Source organism: Arvicanthis niloticus, chromosome 30 (assembly GCF_011762505.2).
Source record: "Arvicanthis niloticus isolate mArvNil1 chromosome 30, mArvNil1.pat.X, whole genome shotgun sequence".
Taxonomy (NCBI): Eukaryota; Metazoa; Chordata; class Mammalia; order Rodentia; family Muridae; genus Arvicanthis; species Arvicanthis niloticus.
Genome location: NC_133438.1, coordinates 20,112,465 through 20,135,310, shown reverse-complemented (window position 1 = coordinate 20,135,310; position 22,846 = coordinate 20,112,465). Strand labels below are relative to the sequence as shown.

Sequence of the window (22,846 nt, the reverse complement as noted above, 5' to 3'; positions counted from 1 at the left end):
TGGACAAATAGCACAGTCTATGGGGCCCAGGCTTGTCTGGTATCTGAATTTTATACAGCTCAAACTAGCCTTGAGTCTTCTTTACTGCTGAAAATGAACTTGAACTCCAGATCTTCCTGCCTCTGCTCCCCAAGTGCTGGGATTACAGACGTGCACCACACTGTCCTTGGCTTCCACCTCCACTCTTTTGCAGACATGATCCTCACATCCTGTGCTTCACCCCCCAAATCTTCCAGTCCAAAGTGCTTCCTCCTCTGCCCTCATTCGTGCACACCCTGTCCACAGCTCCGTGCCAGACATCTGCTTGGACGTCAGGACTCTATAATGGTAGCATGTCCTATCGAATTCCTCCCAGGGCCTTTCTGAAGGGGTGGTTCTCTTCTGCAGCATCATAGAAATTTGCATTCAGTGATTCATTTACGGCCCTTGGCATCAGTACTTAATCTATGTGCTTCTCTATCTCTTCCCACGATGAAGAGGGTGCTATTTTCAGAGCAGTGCAGAGGCAGATGAAGCCTGTAGGAAGGAGAGACAAGACATATGAAGCTTTCACTTGGCAAAAGGTTAATGCTTTGTGCCCTTCTTATTCTTCTGACCAAACAGTAATTATCATCTTCCTTTTGCCCAATGGTAGTAATTTCTGTGCCAACTCATTCTTTATATCCCTCTCTTCCATCCTCAGAGAGTGCATATAAATAAAATCAGTATTCTTTTTTCAGTGTGTTGACATTAATCAGGTAGTATGAAGGGAAAAGTTCTTTTAATCTGTGGGTTGGTAAACTTCTGTAAAGTCTCCTGATAGGCTTTTTTTTTTTTTTTTTTTTTAAAATTTGGCTTTATAACCCCTTTAAAATTTAAACACAATTTTAAGTTCACAGAGTTTGGCCTCTGAGCTATAGTTTGCCAGCCAGTTTAGAGTCTGGAGTTGATTTGAGTTGGTTTTATCATAGAGCTAACCCCAGTCCCGATCTCTGCCTGCCTCGCCTTGCAGTGACACATCCCTGTCAGTTTGGCAGAGTATGGACTTTTAGCCTCTGGGGCTCATTGGGCAGCTCCCTTTTCCGTCTTTCTAGGTTTTTGCATTCTAGTAATTTACTTTCACAGCCTGGTTTTCCCCTCCCCACCTCCTGTGTTAGGGAGTTATTTAACTGTTCAGAATAATGAGCTTCTTTTCTGGCATTTATTTTAAATTAGGAAAAAAAACAGGAGTAACTGGCTATTATTATTATTATTATTATTATTATTATTATTATTATTATTATTATTATTGGTAGATATCTCCATTTATGGATAGCCTACTCCGTAAGAGATTCTTATATTATTTCTCGTTAGAATATGTATACTCCAAGCCAGTGTGTCTTTTGAAACTTAACTTTTCTCCATTCTCATGAGTCTTACCACAAACTGGAAATTTAGCACCCTTGGGTGTCACTGAGAGAAAACATAGGAATGTGTTTTCCATTGAGTTGTCTATTTCCTTATTAGATTAGCAAGACAACCCATAATGACAACTATCTATATATTGATGCGTATATATGAGGATGGAGAGTTGGCTCAGCAGTTAGAAGCTCTGACTGCTCATCCAGAGGACCCAGGTTTGATTCCCAGCACCTACATGGTGGCTAAGAAATGTCTGTAATACTTGTTACACTCAGTATCCATTTCCAGAGCATCCAGTACTGTCCTCTAGCCTCTAAGGGCACAGCGTACACATGTGGTACACAGATATGCATGCAAACAAAATAGCCATACACATAAATTAAAATTTTTTAAAACACAGTTCCTCAATAGATAAAGAAGAAATGTGAATTGGTGAGGTATTCACTAATGAAATAATATGGTAGGGTAGAGGTGTTACTCACGTGCTTACTTAGCTCTATGGGGCACTGGGTTTAAGCCCCAGTACAAAGAAGAAAGAAAAAGATGATGTAGGGGAGAGATAGGAAAAGAAAAGATAATACCAATGGTTTCTTAGAAAGTTAAGCCCCCAGTGATGGTTAGCTTTTCTGTCATATACAGGGTTTGGCTAACCTGTCACCATCTATCCACATTTGTAACTGTAGACAATGGACTATTTTGATCTGAGATGTGGATACGATAAGCTGTGTGTGTGTGGGGGGGGGACCTAAAACAATGGCCATTCTGTTTCACACTCAGTTGTTTTACAGATACTCAGAAATATTTCTCCAGAGTAAAGTTTCTTAGTTTCCCCAAATCAGTCTAAGTCTATCACTTTGTCAGGGCTGCCATCACATAACCGGGTACCAAAGGCTGAGTGCCTTGAACAGAGGAGCTGTTATCTTCTAACTGTTCTGGAGGCTGACTTGTTCAAGATCTGGGTGGTTCTTCTGAGCAGTCAGAGGACCTGGTCCACTCCTGCGTCTCTACCACCCCACTTGCTTAGTGGAGACCTTCTCCGTGTGTCTCTTCATACAGTCTTCTCTCTATGCATGTTTTGGTGTCTACAGTTTTTCTTTCTGAGGGTTATTATGTTATTTTGGGTTAGGGCCCATGCTAATACAGATACTTTAACTTTGCTCCAGAGAAGACAGCCTTCTCAGCTGCTGGGGGTTAGGATTTTATTCTAAAAGACAAAGCTCTACCTACAACACTAACCACACATCTTCTTGGGTGATGCCTAATGTTTCTCCAGGTTCTACCCCGATGCTACCTCTCTCATTTTGTCTTGTGTTTCGCCTGCGTTTGTGCTTCCACAGTGACAGCCAGCAGTTACAGCTTCTGTACCTGGAATGCATTCTGTCCGTGCTCAGCAGCGCCTCTTCCTCCATGTACCTGCACAGGGGCTTCACTGACCTCATCTGGTGAGCATGAATTTTGATGCCTCCACAACCAGGCAAGGACTCCTGTAGTTGTGTCTCAGTCCCATTCTATAGCCCCTGTGAACTACCAATGATTTATTTTATCCATGCCTATGTGCCCTCCAGGTGGGAGAATTGCTTTGTTTGTGTATATCAGCCCAAATTACATAGAGATACTAATGGTTATTATAACAAATGTGCCTCCAGCAGCCTTCTTACGCCATTTACTTCAATGGAATCATAAGCGACCAGAATCAAGTGACTTCTAGCTTCTCAGTTTGTTCTAAAAGCATGTAAACATATCAGGGCATGTAAACATACGGGGCAAGAAATTCTAACCGTGAACTGGTCTCTATCTCCACAAGAGTACTAATCACCTACCCATGTCCAGAGATTCCAGGAAGTGACAGGCTCAACAGGCAGCCAATTGGTAGGCCATAAATCATGTTTTATTGCCAGGGAGGAAGCTGAATGATGAGTGTTGATATGGGACTTGAAATTAACACCTTAAGTGAGAAATAATTCTGTTATTCATAGTAAACTGAAACTTATGGACACTTTTTAGTATTCTGAGTCCTATTTGTTCAAACACACACACAGAGAGAGAGAGAAAGAGAGAGAGAGAGAGAGAGAGAGAGAAAGAGAGAGAGAGAGAGAGAGAGAGAGAGAGAGAGAGAGAGAGGGGAGAGAGGGGAATGGTCCTTGAATGCTTCTCTAGATGTTATCTAGTTAACATTAAAGTGAGAAATGAGACAGATTAGTTATACTGGGTGTAACCTGGTCAAATAAGAAACAGTAGGGATACCTGCTCTTCCTGGATATTTCTATGGCTTCTATTTGCCTTCCTGGTAGCATTCACATTTTATCACTTAGCTACCAATGAGGCTTATTTTCCCTCCTGCTTCTTCCCAGGAAAAACCTCTGCCCTGCTCTCGTTGTGGTCCTGGGGAACCCAATTCACGACAAAACAATCACCTCTGCTCATAGCACCAGCACCAGTACCAACGTAGAGTCGGACTCGGCCTCTCTTGGTGTGTCTGACCACGGCCGAGGCTCAGGCTGCTCCTGCACTGCACCTACCCTCAGTGGGCCCGTGGCCCGCACCATCTATTACCTTGCAGCCGAGCTTGTCCGCTTAGTGGGGTCAGTAGACTCCATGAAGCCTGTGCTCCAGTCCCTCTATCACCGAGTGCTCCTGTATCCCCCGCCCCAGCACCGAGTGGAAGCCATCAAGATCATGAAAGAGGTAGGGAGGTCTGAAAGAATGCCTTGGGTTGGCCCACGGGGATCTCTATGAAGTGTCCTGCATGCAGAAGCATCTAAACTGTTTGTCATCACTTGCTGGGGCATCACTGCTACCACATTAAGTCTAACAACAAACAATATTGAAGTTAGTAGTCATTATTTTGGGAGTTGTGGTTTAAAAAAAAATGTTAGCTAGCCACTGACTCCATACTTTTTGGTAATTAGCTATGTGTTTGTTACAACTCTGTTAGATACACGTCTGAGATTTCATACTGGTGGTATGGGTTTTTTTTTTTTTTTTTTTTAAGCTATATGAAGATATGTTTTGTCACCTTGGTAAAGTCTGATTTCAAAATGACTTGCCAGGTGCTTGTCAGGGTAAGCCCATGGCCACAGGTCAACTTCCGATGGTGGTACGTCACACAACCACAGCTGTGTGTAACAAGTCATACTTGTTTCCAGATGATGATGGCCCCTTTGCGTCTCATTTCTCCAGTCAAGAACAAAGAGCATAAAATTAAATTGTAATTGCTTCTTGGTAATGTCACTATGAAATCTGACCATAATGAAGACCAACATTTCTAGAAATTGAGGGATCCAGGTGTAATTGCTAGTCAAGAAAAATATGGTGAACATACAAAACCATTCATTGTATCTTTCCTACTCTATGCCAGGCATGTCGTGTTCATTATACCTTTAACAGGTTGTATATTAACTTTATTGTTACCAACAAGGAATATGGCTTCTTTTCCTCTCCCTCATGTCAAGGGATGGCATGGAAATCTCAGATCCTATCACTACTTGGTTGGTGAGGACTGTATAGCTTTGAAGGGAAGACTCGTTGGCTACCACCTAAGCAACAGGGCCTTGCCACCAGTACTCCCTTCAGACAGACCACTATCCTCTGTGTCAGAAGATCCTCAAAATACAAAGAGAAAGAAAAGGGTTGGCCAAGCAGGCTTGGTTCTTTTAACTTCATCCCATCCTTCGGCAAGTGATGCTTTTCCACATCATGTTGATTCCTTCACAGGAGGGTGTGGGAAAAGTCATTGTACCCTCCCATATATTTTGTATGGGTTACCGTGTGTATTTTCCCTCTGGCATTTAACCCAAGATGCTTCCCAAGGGCATTGAGCAGAAAAAACACTAGAATTAGATGCCTTCTGACAAGAGTGTGTAGCCAGCACTGCCCTAGGAAGCCAAGCAGATGAATTTCAGGCAGGTTGTTCTAGAAAATAGTGCTTCTCCTTTATAGGGAAAAACCGTCAATTTGGAGAAGGTAGTACCTAGACACCAAAATGCTCAGGGGCTTTGCACACAAAGAAAACACAAAGAAAGCAAACAACTGTACCCAGAATATTTGCTTGTCCTTCTGTTTATTATTTCCCAGTACATCTGTGCCATATGTAACATACGGCTATTTGTCAAAGACATGTAGAACATTGTGTTTCATGCCATACATTCTCTCTCTGGTTCTACCTCCTTCCCAATAATAAGTATGAAAAAATAAAGCTCTTTCCTTTGCTTTACCCTGTGGGTGCACTTTAGAAGTTCATAATGGTCAGACCAAGACCACCAAGTCACAGATGCTGTACCTCTCATGTTTATCTTAAAATGAAAATTTAAAAGCTGGGGATGTATTTCAGTGATACTGTACTTGATTAATAAACACAAGTGCACTAGGGGCTTGGGGGGTGTCTAGAACTGTAGCTCAGTTGTGGAGTCTTTGCCTAGCATACCCAAGGCTCTGAGGTTTGGTGTCCAATACCACAAGAAGATAAAAAGGTATTCTCTTTCTTTGAGTGTTTATGGGGGTGGGGATCTTTCAGAAGACCTCTGTCCCCTTCCACTTTAGATTCTGAAGCACATAAAAAGTACATGACAAATTTAGGCGTTCAAGTACATTGTCTAAGTCAAATTAGAGAATAAGGTTGGCTTCCAAGAGAAACTGAGGTTTTGGAGTCCTGTCCCTAGGGTTAGTGGTATAGCTTAGTGTAACACAACATGCTGAGCATGCATGAGGCCCATCCCCAACACCAAAGAAAAACAAAATCCCCATCCCCCAGGGGGTGTCTTCACCCCTTCAAAAAAGTGGAAGAAGGAAACGAGATTCCCTTTGCATATAACTAATTCCGAGTAATATTACTATTCATACTTGTACCTCACTTTGAAAATTAAGGATCATAACAATGAGATTTATGTTCTATACAACTTGATTAGTTAGTTTTTAATTTAACCTCTAAATGACATTTTCTGCAAATATGTGTAGCATCTGGAAACATAAATCAGTTGGAAATGAACAATTTCCAACAAGAATGCTATATACGAAAGCTTGTGGGAAGGCAGCCCTTGCCGAGCACAATTCATTACAGCTTCAACTACTATATTCAAAGTGGAAAACCTAAAATGAACATTCCACCTCCCCAACCTCTTTCTCTGTTGGAAAACAGAGAAGAATAGATTTAAAGTAGCAGAAAGAAGTAAGAGTCAAAGCAGAAAGTAGTGTAAGACCTCTCCTTATAACCCAGCCTCATCAAATGGGAAGAGGTGAAAGAAGGGTTGTCCCTGTCCCTGTAGAGAAGGTGGTGACATCTGGGTCTGGGTTACAACAACAACAACAACAACAACAGACTTTCAAACACTTTTTTTTTTTTTTTTTTTTGGGTTTTCGAGACAGGGTTTCTCTGTATAGCCCGGGCTGTCCTGGAACTCACTCTGTAGACCAGGCTGGCCTCGAACTCAGAAATCCGCCTGCCTCTGCCTCCCAAGTGCTGGGATTAAAGGCGTGCGCCACCACCGCCCGGCCCTCAAACACTTTTCAAAAAGGTGACTTCAGAAATATTTCCTGGCTTGAAGAGCAGAGAGAGTCTAGTGCTCTGGAAAGCTCCAAGATTATGGATGACAGCTTCACATTTCTGGTTATTCAGTAGCTGTTGAACGTGGAACACTCAATAAAGAGAAAGGGAAACTCTGGTAGTTGGTGGTAGCCTTGGTGACATGTGAAGAGGACATGAATTTTTCTACCATGGAAAGGACAGAATAAAATCATTCACTCTGCTCTAAAATGCATAGCTAGAGAGGTGCCTCCATGGTTGGGAGCCCGCACTGCTCTGGCAGAGGTCAGTTCCCAGAACTCATGTCAAGCAGCTCTCAGCTTGCCTGTAACTCCAACTCTAGTAAAGTATGAATCTGATGCCTAGTTGTGACCCTAGTGGGCACTTGACTCACATGTGCACATGCCTGTGGAGACACACACATTTAAACAAAATAAAATCTTTAAAACGTACAACTAATGTAGACTCTTGGAAAATTCTCAAATGCTGGAAATTCATCTTTTCTCAGCCAGGTTTTTTAGGAAAAAAAAAAACCTACAATTTCAGATAATATTACAATTTAACCCTTGGGCATAGATAGAATACATATGACAGTTTCAAACATGTGTCAGCATGTATGTATGAACCGGCCACAGATTCCTTAAGCATGGAGAAGGAACTAGAAAACCACTTTCTGTTGTTTCTGGACCTCAGCTTTCTTGCTACACTCGGTGTCTTCGAACCTATGTGAAAATGTCAACGCTGTCCAACGAGGAGCATCATGCAAAACTTGCCCTCCAGGGAGTTAATTATGTCTGTCTGTACCAACTCCATAATCCTTAAGTAACTTTCTATAGCAGTATCCATGTTGCCTCATCTTACTGAACCCATCCCTATTTAAAAAAAAAAAAACAAAACATTTTATTACTAGCAATTGTATATTCTGCATTTATTTGAAACAAGAAAAAGAAAAGCATTACTCCAAAGACATGTAAAGTCTCAATATTATTCCCATCTCTGCAGCTACTTCAGAAGGAACTGAAGAACTAAAGAATTCTAAGAAAAATCACTAGGAGAACATGTCAACCAGGAAGTTGATGACCCATAACGTAACAAACAGAGGCTGCTTCACTTACAATCATTTAGTGAAGTGTCATCTCCAGTGTACTGTTACAACATGCAGTGGCAGTGATTACAGCCAGAGAAGATATAAACTAAATCTAGTCAAAATAGTATGAATGGAATAATATTTATCCTAAGAGAAAAGGGAATTCTGTCCTTGGCAACAACATGGATGAATTTTACTGAGAAATAAGTTAGGTACAGAAAGCAGTACCAGTTGATCCCCTCTATATGTGAATTCCAAACATGCTGAACACATAGAAGTAGATAATAGAAGTGTGATCACTAAGGGATACGGGGGATGGAAGTTGGAGAGATGCTGATTAAGTGACTTGATGTGAGGAAGTTGTAGAGAGCCATTGTACAGCCCAGTGACTATAACAGTGTATCACATTCTGTTTTGCAGCTAAGTATTTTATGGCTGCAGTTAGTTTTATTAAGATGTACATTTAATATCATTGGTCTGAAATCTGAAGTGCAGAAGTCTCTTCAGTACCGCCGTAATTCCATAAGTAGAAAATACTGTGGCACAAAAACTCCATGGAGCAAAGCTTTAAAAATATTGTGTAACATTGCTTTCAGGCTAAAAAATACAAGTTGTATGTGTGTGTGTTATAAAAAGATAAGGAGAGAAGGAGTATGTTTGGTGGATGTACGGTAGGGTGTGGGTAAAGAGGGTGCCTCCGTGGGCCCATGCTGAGGCATCTCTTCCCTCTGAGGGACCAGCCACAGGACAGTATAGTATAAAATAGAGTTTATTCAGGGCATGGGGAGGAGAGCTAAGACAGTAGTAGAAGCAGAGAGAGAGAGAGAGAGAGAGAGAGAGAGAGAGACAGACAGAGACAGAAACAGACACAGAGAGAGAGAGAGAGAGGGAGAGAGAGAAAGAAAGAAAGAAAGAGAGAGAGAGAGAGAGAGAGAGAGAGACAGACATGAGCATGTGGAGAGTGGGGAAGAGGAATATGGAGAGATGGGAAAGGGACAAGAGGACAGAGGGAGAGCAAGAAGGCAAGAGAGCAAGAGAGAGAGGAGGGGGCATGCAGCCTCTAGTCAGGCATACTGGTCATTACCAGGTAACTGTGGGGCGGAGCTTAGACAAAATGCTAACACTGTGTGAAATTAATTTGATGTTTAACTTGGGTTCTATATTAATTCCTTCTTATTGCTGTATCAAAACACTATGACCAAGGCAACTTAGAGAAGGGATAGGTTGTTTGGCTTTACAGTTTCAGAGGATAAGAGTTCAGTGTGGCAGGGAACTGTGGCAGCAGACAGAAATCTTGGTGTCAAGAACAGTGAAGAGGTCACACCTCAAGCTGCAGGTAGGGAAGAGTAGCGGGACCAGCGACAAGGCATCATTGTGTAACTGTGATACCCACCCCAGTGACATACATCCTCTAGCAAGGCCACACCTAAACCTACCCAAACGGTGCTACCATTTAGGACCAAGAATGTGAATGCCCAAGACTATGGATGATATTTCATTCAGCCCACCACAGATTTCACCCTGAAAATACCTCATTACACAGGTACAAATAGGCCAAACATCTGAAAAATAAAGTCCCAAATCAGAGATTCTCCTGGTTCTAAGTATTTCCGGGAAAAGAGCCTCAACCCAGTAATCATAAGAGCATAGAAACAGTTACTGTGGCTGAGAGTCATGAAGACATTTATGTGTAGACATATTCTTACCAGATGTACGCTGATACTGTATGTACAAATATAACAGGCTGCTGTTATGTCCTTCACTAAAGAAAAGCACATTGTCTATTTGATCTCTTGATTTTCCAACTTGGTGTATTTTTGGGTTTGGTTTTGTTTGTTTGTTTGATTTTGTGATACTCACTTTTCTGTTATTTTTCTCCTTTCCTTCTAAAGATACTTGGGAGCCCACAGCGTCTGTATGACTTGGCAGGACCAAGCTCTATTGAGTCAGAACCACGGAAAAGATCTATTTCCAAAAGAAAGTCTCACTTGGATCTTCTCAAACTGTATGTTCCAGTTTCCTTTTGGGTCCAACACTGGTTCTCTGGATGCTTTCATTTTAACCCCAAATTCCCACAGTTTTGATAAGTCTACGTTTAAAAATGTACATATTTAATTATTTACCCACAAGCCATACAAAACATATCAATTTATTCTACTGGTAACTTGCCAGATTTCCCTACTGGCTTAAAATTGAATCTACACACTAAAAACATCCAAAAACTATCCATTGAATTATTAAAGTGAAGAACTTTTTGATTTACAATATGACCTGTCGGTTCTATTGCAAGTAGCTTCCATAGAAAACCCAGCAATTTGTACAAATAGTATTGGTGTATATCTGGTAAGAATATGTTTACACAGAAATGTCTTCATGACTCTTAGCCACAGTAACTGTTTCTATATGAAGGTCTGAACATAATACAAAAGTGAAATTCTCAGTGTCTGTAATAAAACAACACAATTCCTTTTGGAACTTTTACTTGTTCCCAGAAAAGCTATCCAACCCAAAGGGCATATGGTTTTAGGTGGAGAACTTTATCTGGAGTTTTTTCCAGCCTGAGTGTGATTGAGTCATTTATTGTCTTGATGTTATGCAAATTATGCATATGCATATATTATCTCTTTTGAGTACTGTGCAGTTGGCCAAACTAATGACTCCTGTACATTTGGGGGCATTTCTTGATCTTTTCATGCCTGACTGCTGTTTTCTGTCTTGAACACTGTTTAGCATCATGGATGGTATGACAGAGGCATGCATCAAAGGTGGCATTGAAGCCTGCTACGCTGCTGTGTCCTGTGTTTGTACCTTGCTTGGGGCTCTGGATGAACTCAGCCAGGGGAAGGGCTTGAACGACAACCAAGTACAGCAGCTGCTTCTGCGCCTTGAAGAGCTGAGGGACGGGGGCAACGAGTCAAGCCGGGACTCCATGGAAATTAATGAGGCTGACTTCCGCTGGCAGCGGAGAGTGCTGTCTTCCGAGCACACGCCATGGGAGTCAGGCAACGAGAGGAGCCCTGACATCAGCATCAGTGTCACCACAGACACAGGCCAGACTACCTTGGAAGGAGAATTAGGTCAGACGACACCGGAGGACCACAAGAATGGGCTCAAGTCACCAGCCATTCAGGAAGGCAGGGAGACCATGAGCAAAGTGTCGGAACCTGAGACCATAGACCAGCCCGACGTGATTCAGAGAAGCCACACAGTCCCTTACCCTGACATCACTAACTTCCTCTCTGTGGACTGCAGGACAAGGTCTTATGGATCTAGGTATAGTGAGAGTAACTTCAGTGTTGATGACCAAGACCTGTCGAGAACTGAATTTGATTCCTGTGACCAGTATTCCATGGCAGCAGAAAAGGACTCAGGTAGGTCTGATGTGTCTGACATTGGGTCTGACAACTGTTCACTGGCTGATGAAGAACAGACCCCTCGGGACTACATGGGTCATCGGTCCCTGAGAACCGCTGCTCTGTCTCTCAAACTGCTGAAGAACCAGGAGGCAGACCAGCACAGCGCACGACTCTTTGTACAGTCCCTTGAGGGCCTCCTTCCTCGGCTCCTTGCCCTGTCCAGTGTGGAAGAGGTCGACTCCGCCCTTCAGAACTTCGCCTCTACTTTCTGCTCAGGTTTGTAGACTGTCTTTTGCAACAAGAACATTTAGCGCTCTGTGCCTTCGTGGGCAATAATCTTTCTGCCTGAGGTTTGAACTGCTTAAACCAGTGGTTCTCAACCTTCCTAATGCTGTGACCCTTTAATCCAGTTCCTTATGTTCCTAATCCAGTTCCTCCAACCATAAAATTATTTTTATTGCTACTTCGTAACTGTAATTTTGCTAGTGTTATGAATCATAATTTACATATCTGATATGCCGTATAAGGGTCTGAAAATCACTGAAGGAACACCCCAGACTCAGTTTACAAGAAACAGAGTGTTTATTCAGCAGAAACAACCAGCATGTGGGGGTCAAGCATTTTTTTGAAATGGTGACCTCAGACAAAGGTGCAGACGCCTTCTTATGGGGAACCAGGGGAACTGTCTAGAGGGATTAAGTAAACTAAAATTTCATTGGTGGGTGCTAGGGGGTCACAGATGGTCAGAGCTCTGCATTCCTATGTCATCAACGTTTTATCTGAAGATAGGACTCTTCAGAGCAGATGGTCCATTCTAGGATAAGATATTTCCCCATTTTTATGATTATCCCCAAGCTGTTCTTTGGGAGGTAGTTTAATAATCTTCTTCTGGATTTTATGGAGCTGGTTGGTGTCTTATGGACTACTTTTGGGACTTATGGTCTGTTCCTGGAGCTGGTACCATATGGCCTTTTTTTCAAAATTAGTCCTAGACCTTAAATGAAAACAAATGGGCTCCTTAAATGGAGACAAACAGGGTTTATGTTGTCCTTTCAACAGGATATTTGATATGTAGCTCCTTTGAAAAGGTCATACAACCCACTAAGGGGTCAAAACTAAAAGGTTGAGAACAACTGACTTGAAGCATGTTAGTAAACCCTAGCTTTTCCTCTGTTGAAGAGAGGAAAAGTTTAGAAAATTTGTGGGTTTATAATGTAGAGACAAGCTCCCCAGCCTGGACTGCTCTGACTGGCTGTCCTTGGTGCCAAGGAAGATAGTCAATCAGGCGTCAGTGGTCTAGAACAGCTGCTTTTCAAAGCCCACACTGCTGGGTACGGTAATGATTGAGTCTCTGGAAAATGGTAAAGTTACATATACAGTCTGATAGGTTATTTCTCTACCAGCAAAATGAGCCAATGTAAGACAGATTAGATTATATATAGACAGCTTCATTGGGAAGCTGCTCTCAGCCAAGTTCACTGGCCCCAAGGACTGAAGCCGGTGAAGTCACCATGGGGAGAGAGAAGTGGATGGAGGGGGAAGAGAACGAGTGTAAAGAAAGGAGGAGAGAGAGAAGAGAGAGGGAAAGACCAAAATGTCTGGATTATACAGGGAAGAGCCTCTGGGGGAAGGGCAGACTCGCTCCTGGGCTGGAAAGTTCAGGGTTTGGGGCAGGGTATGGCTAGGGAGGAGCTGAGGGATGCTGGGAGAGCCTGGAGGCCAGGTCTGCTTTGATATCTAAAATAGGCATCTTAGTCCCTTGTGTGGGGGCGTGTCTAGAAACCAAACACAACCTTCTTCTTGAAATTATAATTATGCAATGCATCAGGGAGATGTCTCAGACAGTAAAGACAACCTGAGTCATGAGCCAGATATCTAACTTTGTGATGCTTTTATTATTATATATTAATTGTGGCATTTTCATACATGTATCTAATTTGTTTTCATTATGTTCACCCCTTTACCCTCTGTTTCCTTACCACTGGTCTCCTTCACCCACAATCCTCTTCCTCTTTCTTTTTTTTCTTTCATTTGTCCCTAATTTATTTGTTAGCAGAAGTGAGCCTAAGGGTGGGAGTTGGGGTAGGGTCGTGGTGCTAGTGACCCAATGAATTTCTTTAGGGTTGTGCATAAGAGGACGGGAGAGGCTTTGTTTATGGGATTATGGGCATCTTACCAGTAACCAGACCTCTAAAGAAGATTACTTTCTTCCCTGCCACCAACCATAATACAAATCCTCAAGGAGGGGTGAGAACCTCCCTTCCTATGACAGAACTTTGGTGGGTTCAATCTTCTTCAAATTTTGTATAGACAATCACCTCATCTGAGCTCAAGACTGCAATAGGTATGTTGTCTTAGGTTTTTATTGTTTTGATAAATGTGACTAAAACCAACTTGTGGAGAGGTTTATTACATCTTATAGCTTACAGTCCTTCATGAAGGGAGTCAGGGCAGGAACCCAAAGCAGAAACAGGAACAGAAACTATGGAAGAGTACTACTTCCCTGGCTTGCTCCCCGTGGTTTTCCCAGCCTGCTTTCTTATATAACCCAGGACCATGTGCCAAGGAGTGGCACCACCCACAGTGGACTGTGATTCCTACATTGATAATTGCTCAAGAAATTTTTCTATAGACTTCCCTACAGGCATCTGATGGAAGCATTTTCTCAATTGAGATTATTCTTTCAAGTTAATTCTAAGTTCGTGTAAAGTTGACAAAACCCAGCTAGTACACGTGTCATGCCAGAAAGTCAGAGTTTCATAGCCATCTTCCCTCGTTTTTCTCTTAGGGTTTTTTTTTTTTTTTTTTTTTTTTAATTATCCCTTGTTTCCTGGTATCCCCTGAGTCTTGGGGAGATTGGTATTGATTTTCTGCTTATAGCTCAGCATTCGGCATCCTCTTATTCTCAGCAGTTCTTATTCTCTTTGCTCTTACTGCTGGCCATTATAAAACGAAGCTTCTCTGACCATAGCTGAAAGCAGTACTATCCTAGCTAGTTTTATGTCAACTTAACAGAAACTAAAGCAATAGTTCTCAACCTGTGGGTCACTACCCCTCAGGTATATTGGCAAGTCTAGCTGCACTGCTTTGGCTCCAGGCAGGTTGCTCTCCCAGCCACTCACCCAGCTGCTCTTTGGATTTGCAAATGAAAGACACACAGTGGCAGGTAAGTTTTGACTGCTGTGACTTGCTCAAACTCAGGGCACTCCTAAACCGTCCCCTGTTAGCATATGTTCCCCTTTGGTATTCCTGAGACTCCTAAACCTTCCCCTGCTACCCCAGACCCAATCAGGTAAGTGGCCCGTAGCCACTGGCCCAATTCTTACATGGCTGGTGGGCTTTCTCTTCTGCAGCTCTCTCTTACTTCCCAGCCTTCTCCCCCAAGTCATGGCAATTCTCTCTCCCCTTCTTTTCTGCCACTTCCTAGCCCGACCAAATCTAAAGGTCCTGCCCCAGTCTACTTGCCCAGTGACTGGACATTATCTCTTTATTGATCTATCAAAAACCATAGGGGACAAGGACCTTCATCATTTAGACATGCAGATTCCCAATTTGGGGGACCAGATTAATTCAAAGCATTAGAACCAATCCCCAACACTTTAGAGGTTGAATGACCGTTTCACAGGAGTCACATATCAGATACTCCACATATCAAACATTTACATTACTATTCATAACAGTAGAAAATTACAGTTATGAAGTATCGACAAAAAAATAACTTTCTGGTTGGGGGTCACCACAACATGAGGAAAGGGTTGAGAACCAGTGAACTAGAGTAATTTGAGAAGAGGGAACCTCACCTGGAAGAAAAAAATGCCTTTATAAGATCAGTCTGTAAATAGGCAAACCTGTAGGGCATTTTTATAATTAATTATTGATGAGATGGGTCCAGCCCATTTTGGATGGTGCCAACCCTGGACTGGTGGCCCTGGGTACTCTAAGAAAACAGATTGAGCAAGCCATGAGAAGCAAACCAGTAAGTAGCACCCTTCCATGGCATCCAAATAAATCCTTTTCTCCTGAGTTTCGTTTTGATCATGGTGTTTCATCACAGTATTAGAAAGGTAACTAAGACAAGTACTGATTTATGGGCATAAACATAGTTACTTAGAAGACAAAGTGATGGTGCATTTTCCTCATTTAGGGAAACAGTCACAGTAGCATCCCTTCTAGAGCCTTTGACTTCCTCAGCCACATATATTGGCTGGGTTTATAGGGTCAGACATTAATTCTCCCTATGGAGAGAATAGTCCTCAAATACACTTAGAAAGCAGGTGGTTACTTCCATAAGCTATTTACCTCTATTGTGCTATCAGTACATCTTACTTAGTTGGTCAGTAGTTTGGCTTGCGGGGTCCATATCTCAGAATGATGTTAGTGTCAGCTCTCCCAAAGCAACCTGAATAGCACCACCTATGAAAGCTATTCAGCACCACGGTGCTACCCAGAACGGAAGAAGCATCTAGCCAGGCTCCGGCTTGATTTTTCTGTGTCCTGAAACCAGTTTATGTAGTGATTTCAGCAATAAGATCTTACCCTCTTGTTCTGATGAGCAATTAACTCGGTTAATACAATTGTTTGTATTGTTTGGGGGACCTCTGAGACTTTTTGACCAGTTATTTGTAACAAGACAGTCCACCCTCTGTGCTGGGGCTTTCATTTAATAACCAATGGCTTCTGGGAGCTTCTTTTCCCACTACACAAAGGTACCTCTGTTCAAACATATTTTTGTTATTGATTTTAATTTTTAATTATCTTACCAAGTGTCATATTTCCTCGTGGCTTTTTAATACATTGTTATTTTGAGTTCTTCCACCCCAGATTTTTAATTATTCATATAGACATTACAATGTTTGAACCTTTTTTTTCCCTCGCTCTGTCATCTGGCCTCTGCTCTCTTGACTGAATCAGTCACTTAACATTTCTTGCCTGGGGACTCCTATGCTCAGACTGCTGGTTATGTCACTGGCAGGAGCTTCTCTAGCTGAATGAATAAATAGCCTTTCTTTTCAAGCCAATTGCTTATGGTGGCAACTTGGATGTACTCAAACAAATGGGTTTTCTAAGACAGTGCTTGACCTGAGCCATAACTGCTACAGAAGTACCTTTTTAATACTGTGCAGAACAAGGTGTCATCTGGGTTAAGTGGATCCTCAAGACCAAAAGCATCTCAGCCTTGCCCAGAAACTGGTAAGAGGTCACAGGCACCCCCCTACTTGAGAATGGCTCTCCCATAGATGAGTGGTTTTGGGTAGGCTTGAGACTCACTGTGACTGAATGTAAAGCTGACTGCTGCTGATAGGGTATTTATAATTTTATCAAATTTTATAAGATAAAGCAGTAAAGTCTACATCTCAGATGTTTTAAAAAAAAAATGGCTGTTTCTTTAAATTACAACAGTTCTGACCCTAGACTCCTAGCCTGCCTAGCTAGCAGGACAATTAGTCTCTGCCTTCCTAATGGTCCCCACTGCAGGATCAACCCCAAAGCTGGAGCTTAGGCAAGATCTGAAATGGAGGGACTCTGATGACTTCTAACTCCAGTGAGACCTATTGACCCAGTTCATTGGCTACTGGGATGCCATAAATCTTGCTATGTACTTGCCAGCCTGGAGACAGAAGATTTTGGCCCAGCTGGGATTCCCTGCACACCTCCATCTGTATTCATTATAACGCTGCAGGTCTTTAGAGACATCAGGGAGCCACACACTGCAGCCCCTACTAGCTAAGCATCCTCCTGTCTCTGCCTTGCTATCTCCTCCTCTTACTTGCTCCTCTCACTGCCCCTGAGGGAGGGAGTTTTAGTCTTTGGAAGAGGTCCTAACCTTGCAAATACAACACATGAAGGCAAGGACACCGTTACTAGCTTCTAGCTAGTTCTAGCTATGGCTTCAACAACCCCCGAACTGGTCATCTAAGTTTACCTCAATGTCTTTGTGGAACTCAGAGTAAAAAATTAGTTCTAGGCTAAGTAATTATGTTTTTCTGTCTCAGTCTTTTAGGGTTATGTTTCTGCAGGTATTATAAGACTCACTGGTTACTGAAGGAGAAGGATTCATTTTTATCTCTCCTGTTAAGACTGAGGTTGGCCATCCAGAGTTCCTCAGTGACCCAGGGCCTGGGCACACTCTCTTCTGCTGCTCTGCTTCACAGTGACTTACATACTAAAGTTTTTTCAACTGAACGTGGCTCACTGGCCAAACTTCATGTCCAACCAGGAAGGGAAATAGCAGAGTAAAGTCACAAAATCCCCTCCTTGGAGATTAACATGGCTGTTTTAAAGGGTGCTCTCTATGCCCCATGTCTAGATGACCCTATTACTGAAGACACTATACGTACTGGTCTCAGGACAAAATCTCCTCTGGGTTGATAAGTGACCTCATAGCCACACATAATGTAGAGGACAAAAGAGGAACAGAGCCAACATTGAGTGTGCCCTCCATGTGACTCACCAGTCACAACTATTTGCAAGATATCTGTGTCATGCATATTCTTCTTTTAGGGATGTATTAAACAAATACACATGGCAGAACCGCTAAAAGTCATCTCACCATGTAAGCTCTTTTGCAACTGAAATAGCATACATGGCTATCATTTGAGCATCAGTTATATAAACAGCAATGCAGCCATGCAACGCTCAGTGCAGTCATTAAAAAGAACAAGGCAGTGCCAAGAAATGTCTAGAAACGTCACCATGCAATACAAAATATATAGCCCTGTCTTATCGGCAACTGTATTACCATGCATATAAGAAAGAGAGTGTTGCCGAGAAGGGTGTCACTGAGGCTTAGAAGAAGATTGATTGTTCTAAGTTTGCTGTGCTCTATAATACTGTTAAAAGTTTTACGGCTGGTATTTAATACTGATTTTTAAGAGAAATGTCACATTATTTTAACATAGGAAGGACTTTTGAGTTCTTTTGTGATAATTTTGTATCCAGTCGTTTGTAGCCAGTCAAGCAGGTGATCCATCCTCCTGTTCCTGGAAATTAGATAACATCTTTATTACAGCTGGCAAGATGGACTATAGTTATCAAAGCCTGAAAAATATAAGCACTGTGGCTAGAATATGCAAACAGTCATGCTTCTTTTGGCTTATCACGCAAAATGGATAATATGGCAACAAGCCAGTCAGAAAAAAAAACTGCATAGAACCTTCCATGGGGCGCCTACCAGGGAGGCTGGATGCAGGAAAATCGGCTCACAGAAGCAGCATATTGTCCCTTCATTAAAATAAAATAACTGGCTCATTGACCCAAATTTATTTACCATAGTTTACTCTTACATGTACACATTAAGTGTATGTGAATGTTGATATTTATGTGGATGCATATATGTGTGTCTGTGTTCATGCATATGTGTGCAAAGGCCTAAAGCTAATATGGAGTGTCTTTTTTGATCACCCTATACCTTATATGCTGAAACAGGCCTTCTCACTGAACCCAGAGCTTGCTGGCTTGGCCAGCTTGCTCCACAAATCCCTGTCTCTGCCTCTCTCTTGCTGAGATAGTCATAGGCTTCCACGCTCACCTGGCTTTCTAAGTGAGTTCTAGGACCCTGAGCTATCATCCTCAGATTTATGCAGCAGGTTCTCTCCAGCCCTTACGTGGTTTTTGACATATTATGTCATTATTTCTATTAACTTTGCTAGAAATAAACCTATACCACTAAAACTGATATTTCAATCATCTTTTTTTTTATTTCAATCATCTTAAGTGTACAGTTTAGTAGCACAAATTATATTGATCGTATTAAACAAGCCTCAGCACCATTTCTAGAACTGTTCACCATCCTAACTAGACATGATTTCTTCTCTAATTCCCAGTTAATACACTACCTCTGTAAACCTATTTATCTAGGCAGTGCACATCAGCGAATTCTACATATTTATCATCTTTGTCTCACTTATTATATGTGGCAAAATGTTCTCAAGGTTCATCTGCATTATGGCGCTGAATAATCGGGCATTTTGTGTCCCCCCCCCCCCCCACACACACAGTTGATTGCCCACTTGTTCCTCGCTAGACATGTGGCTGTTTTCCCCTTTTGGCTATTGTGAGTAGTCCTGCAATTGAGCACCGATGGTCAAGCACATGTTCAAACCCCGCTTTTAGTTCTTCATCGCATATGGTGCAGAGTAAAATAGCTAACTCTTACAGCCATTTTGTGTCTAGCTTTTTTTGTCTTTGTTTTTGTTTTTACGTTGTTAATTTGAGATAGTGTCTCACTGTGTAATCCTGGCTGGCCTGGAACTTGCTTTGTAGAGCAATGCTGGCCTTGAATGAATTCACACAGCTCCTCCTGCCTCTGTCTCCTGAGTGCTGGGATTAAAGATATGCATCGCCATGCTTGGCTTGTGTTTAGCTTTTTGAGGGACATACTTTCAATTTTATTATTTAAACAAGATCTTTAGCCTGTGTTTGCCTCAGATTCACTATGAAACCCCAGCTGACCTAGGCCTCTTCTCCCTGCCACCCAGGTGCTGAGATTCAGGCATGTGGCATCATGCCTGGTACCATAGTTTCATGGTTTTGTGTTAAGTGCTACCTTAAGGGCCGTACATAAATGATTAAAGTGGTTCTGATAACAGCCATGTGGATTTTCACTCCTGCATCAGACAACTTTTAAGAACCTGCTCTATGGCAGGCACTATTTTAGGCACTGAAGGTCTCTAATGAACAGAACAGCCACACCCTCTCCCAGACCTTGCATTAGAATGCTAAGAGCAGACATAAACAAATGTGTAGGTTGATACGGTGGCTGATGTCTGTAATCTCAGTGTCTGGGAGGCTGAGGCAGGAGGATTAAGTATGACACCATCTTGAGAAACAGTGATACCTGTCTCAAAAAGCCAAGAGGTAAAGGTGTTGCTTAACAGGTAGACCATCAGCCTGGCGTGTATAAACCCCTAGCTTCAATCCCTAGCACGTGTGCACATGCACGTGCACGCGCGCGCGCGTGCGCGCGCACACACACACACACACACACACTTGCATGTCTACACACAGATACGTGCTTATACCTATGTAAAGTATCAATACAATGCTATGTATAATAAGTAGTATCAAAGCAATAAGTACAGGGAGAGAAAGCAGTTCGTGTCGCTTGGGAAGAAGATATGGAATTGAAAGGGAATGTCTCTGAGAAACTGACTTAAGAGTAAACCATCAGAGGTCTGGGAGACCATTCTAGGAAATGGCAAAGATAATACACAGGCCCCCAAGGCAGGCATAGATAGAAGTGGGAAGAAATAGCAAGCAAGTTGAAAACAAGACGCAGGAGGGGATGAGATTGATTCTTTTTTTCTGTTGTCATGAAGAGCATCTGGAAATTTTGAGGCATAAGAAAGTTACAGAGGGCTCAAAGGGCTTTACCCAAGCCACTGCTACTAACTAACAGCTCGATATCCAGCTGTAGAAAATCAACTCCAGAACATGCCCTTCCTGATATGCTATATATGTATGCATCTGGTTCTGTGAGCATCCTGGCCGGTAGTCAGCACTATATAGAAGTATGCTGCACAATGGAGCTTCTGTTGCTGGAATCTATCCTGGCTCTCCAGATGCTCCAGATGTGTTCTAGCACACTGTGGCAGCCTCACAGATGCCTTCATTCCTTCCCACAGGCATGATGCACTCTCCTGGCTTTGATGGAGGTAGTATCCTGATGCTGATGAATGCAGACAGCTTGTACACAGCGGCGCACTACGCCCTACTGCTCAACCTGAAGCTCTCCCATGGTGACTACTACCGGAAGCGACCAACCGTGGCACCAGGCATGATGGTGAGCCTGAGCTCTGGCATGGGTTTTCCCCCTGGATAAGCACTGATGTCAGCTGTCACTGTGCAGCCAAGTGTCAGGTATCTAGGGAGAAACCAGTGTATTCTGTGCCCCATTGCCCTGCAGCACCCATGTCTGGGCAGGTTTGGAGGGTGGAAAGGATGAATATGAAATTCACATGGTAATCACTTGTCACTTTAATAAAATACCTTTTGTAAGGTATGTAGAGACGATGGTGTTGATTATCCTGTGGTTTGCTTCCTTGGCTTAAGCCACTTCCTTGATGTCAGTTTGGGAGTGTAAATCATGGGTCGCAGAAAAGAATCAATGATCACTTCTTTCTGGGATGAAATATAACCTTTCAATGTTACTTGATGACAGTGTAAGTCTCCCTTGGGTACATATACTCCTTCCAGAGATTATTCTATCCCTGCTGCTATTGGGACAGCAAGAAGAAGAAACTATGGAAGGTAGTCGTGCAGGCGATAACCTTCCCACCAACCAAAAACAAGAATGTAAAATGTGGCATCCTGGTCCTTTCACAGGCGATTTGTCAGATGATGTCACAAATGAAACACTTGTGTGGAGCTCAGGCCGCATCCCAGCCTTTCCCCCCTTTCATTCTTACCCCCAATCAAAAGCTCTGATTCAGTTAGGATGGGAAGGAGGAGCAGCGTGGGAGGCTGTTTATTCACAAGAATGTATATTTGGTCCCCTTCCATGGCCTCTGTAGAAAGAGTTCATGAAACAGGTGCAGACCAGCGCCGTGCTGATGGTCTTCTCCCAGGCCTGGATCGAGGAACTATACCATCAGGTGCTGGACAGAAACATGCTGGGAGAAGCTGGCTACTGGGGCAGCCCTGAGGACAACAGCCTTCCCCTCATCACCATGCTCACCGGTCAGTGGGTAATGCCAAGGTCGTGGAGTGTTCAGTAGTTGGGGGAAGCTGTCGTTCTGGGGCCTTTTAGAAGATGCCACGATGCTTGAACAGGCTTTGAGTAACAGCTCCAGGAAGGCATCATGAAAACCCCTCAAGCATTTGATTTCCTTTTGTCGTGGGTAGCCCATTGTGCTCACTATCACCGTTGGGTGGGGCTAACTTAGCACCCTCAATGTTGGCGTAACTCTGTAAGCTCATTGATGGACTTGTGTTTTCTGGACACAGGCCCAGAGTTATTCCTGGAAGCTGTCATGTGCTAATAGAGATCCCACAATGTCCCACATTCTTCAGTGCTCCTGGGATTTGCCCATTGGTAATTTGAAGCTGTTGGTTTTCTACTTGGCCTCGTTCCCATTTCCTGTCAGAATTCTTTTCCCATCTGTACCAGAATTTAAAATAATGCCAAACACTGGCTTTCCCGGGATCCTTTTCTATAGTATCAAAATTTTACTATCCTTTTTAACTACTAGAAATTTCAAGTGAACATATAGAAAACAGTATGTACTATCTCAAGGTAGGGTGATTTTTTTTTTTTTTTTTTTGGCAAAAGCAGACCTTTCTGGTTTTTCATGGCTTACCAAAAATGTTCAAAACTTTGATATTTTCAGCAGATAAATGGAATCTTCAAGGCTGGTTGTTTTGGTTTCTTTCTTGGACTGTTTCTGAGTTCACTTTACAATCTGAAGTGTCCTCTCATGGTTCTAGCTCATGGGACATGTTTCTATACTAGAAGTAATGTCTCCTGCATCTCAGAGCTCATCAGCTCTTTGCTATACAGGGGTATGG

The 22,846-nt window shown here is 42.7% G+C and overlaps 1 protein-coding gene across 1 annotated transcript in view; it reads left to right on the top strand.

Annotated features, from left to right (window-relative positions):
• Arfgef3 (ARFGEF family member 3) overlaps window positions 1-22,846 on the top strand; it is a 153,685-nt gene that overhangs the window by 76,515 nt on the left and 54,324 nt on the right. The window contains exons 9-14 of the mRNA XM_076928042.1: window positions 2,718-2,822; window positions 3,732-4,065; window positions 9,878-9,990; window positions 10,716-11,617; window positions 20,965-21,122; window positions 21,853-22,018. Of these exons, the coding sequence (XP_076784157.1) occupies window positions 2,718-2,822; window positions 3,732-4,065; window positions 9,878-9,990; window positions 10,716-11,617; window positions 20,965-21,122; window positions 21,853-22,018 (1,778 nt within the window). The remainder of the gene's footprint in view (window positions 1-2,717; window positions 2,823-3,731; window positions 4,066-9,877; window positions 9,991-10,715; window positions 11,618-20,964; window positions 21,123-21,852; window positions 22,019-22,846) is intronic.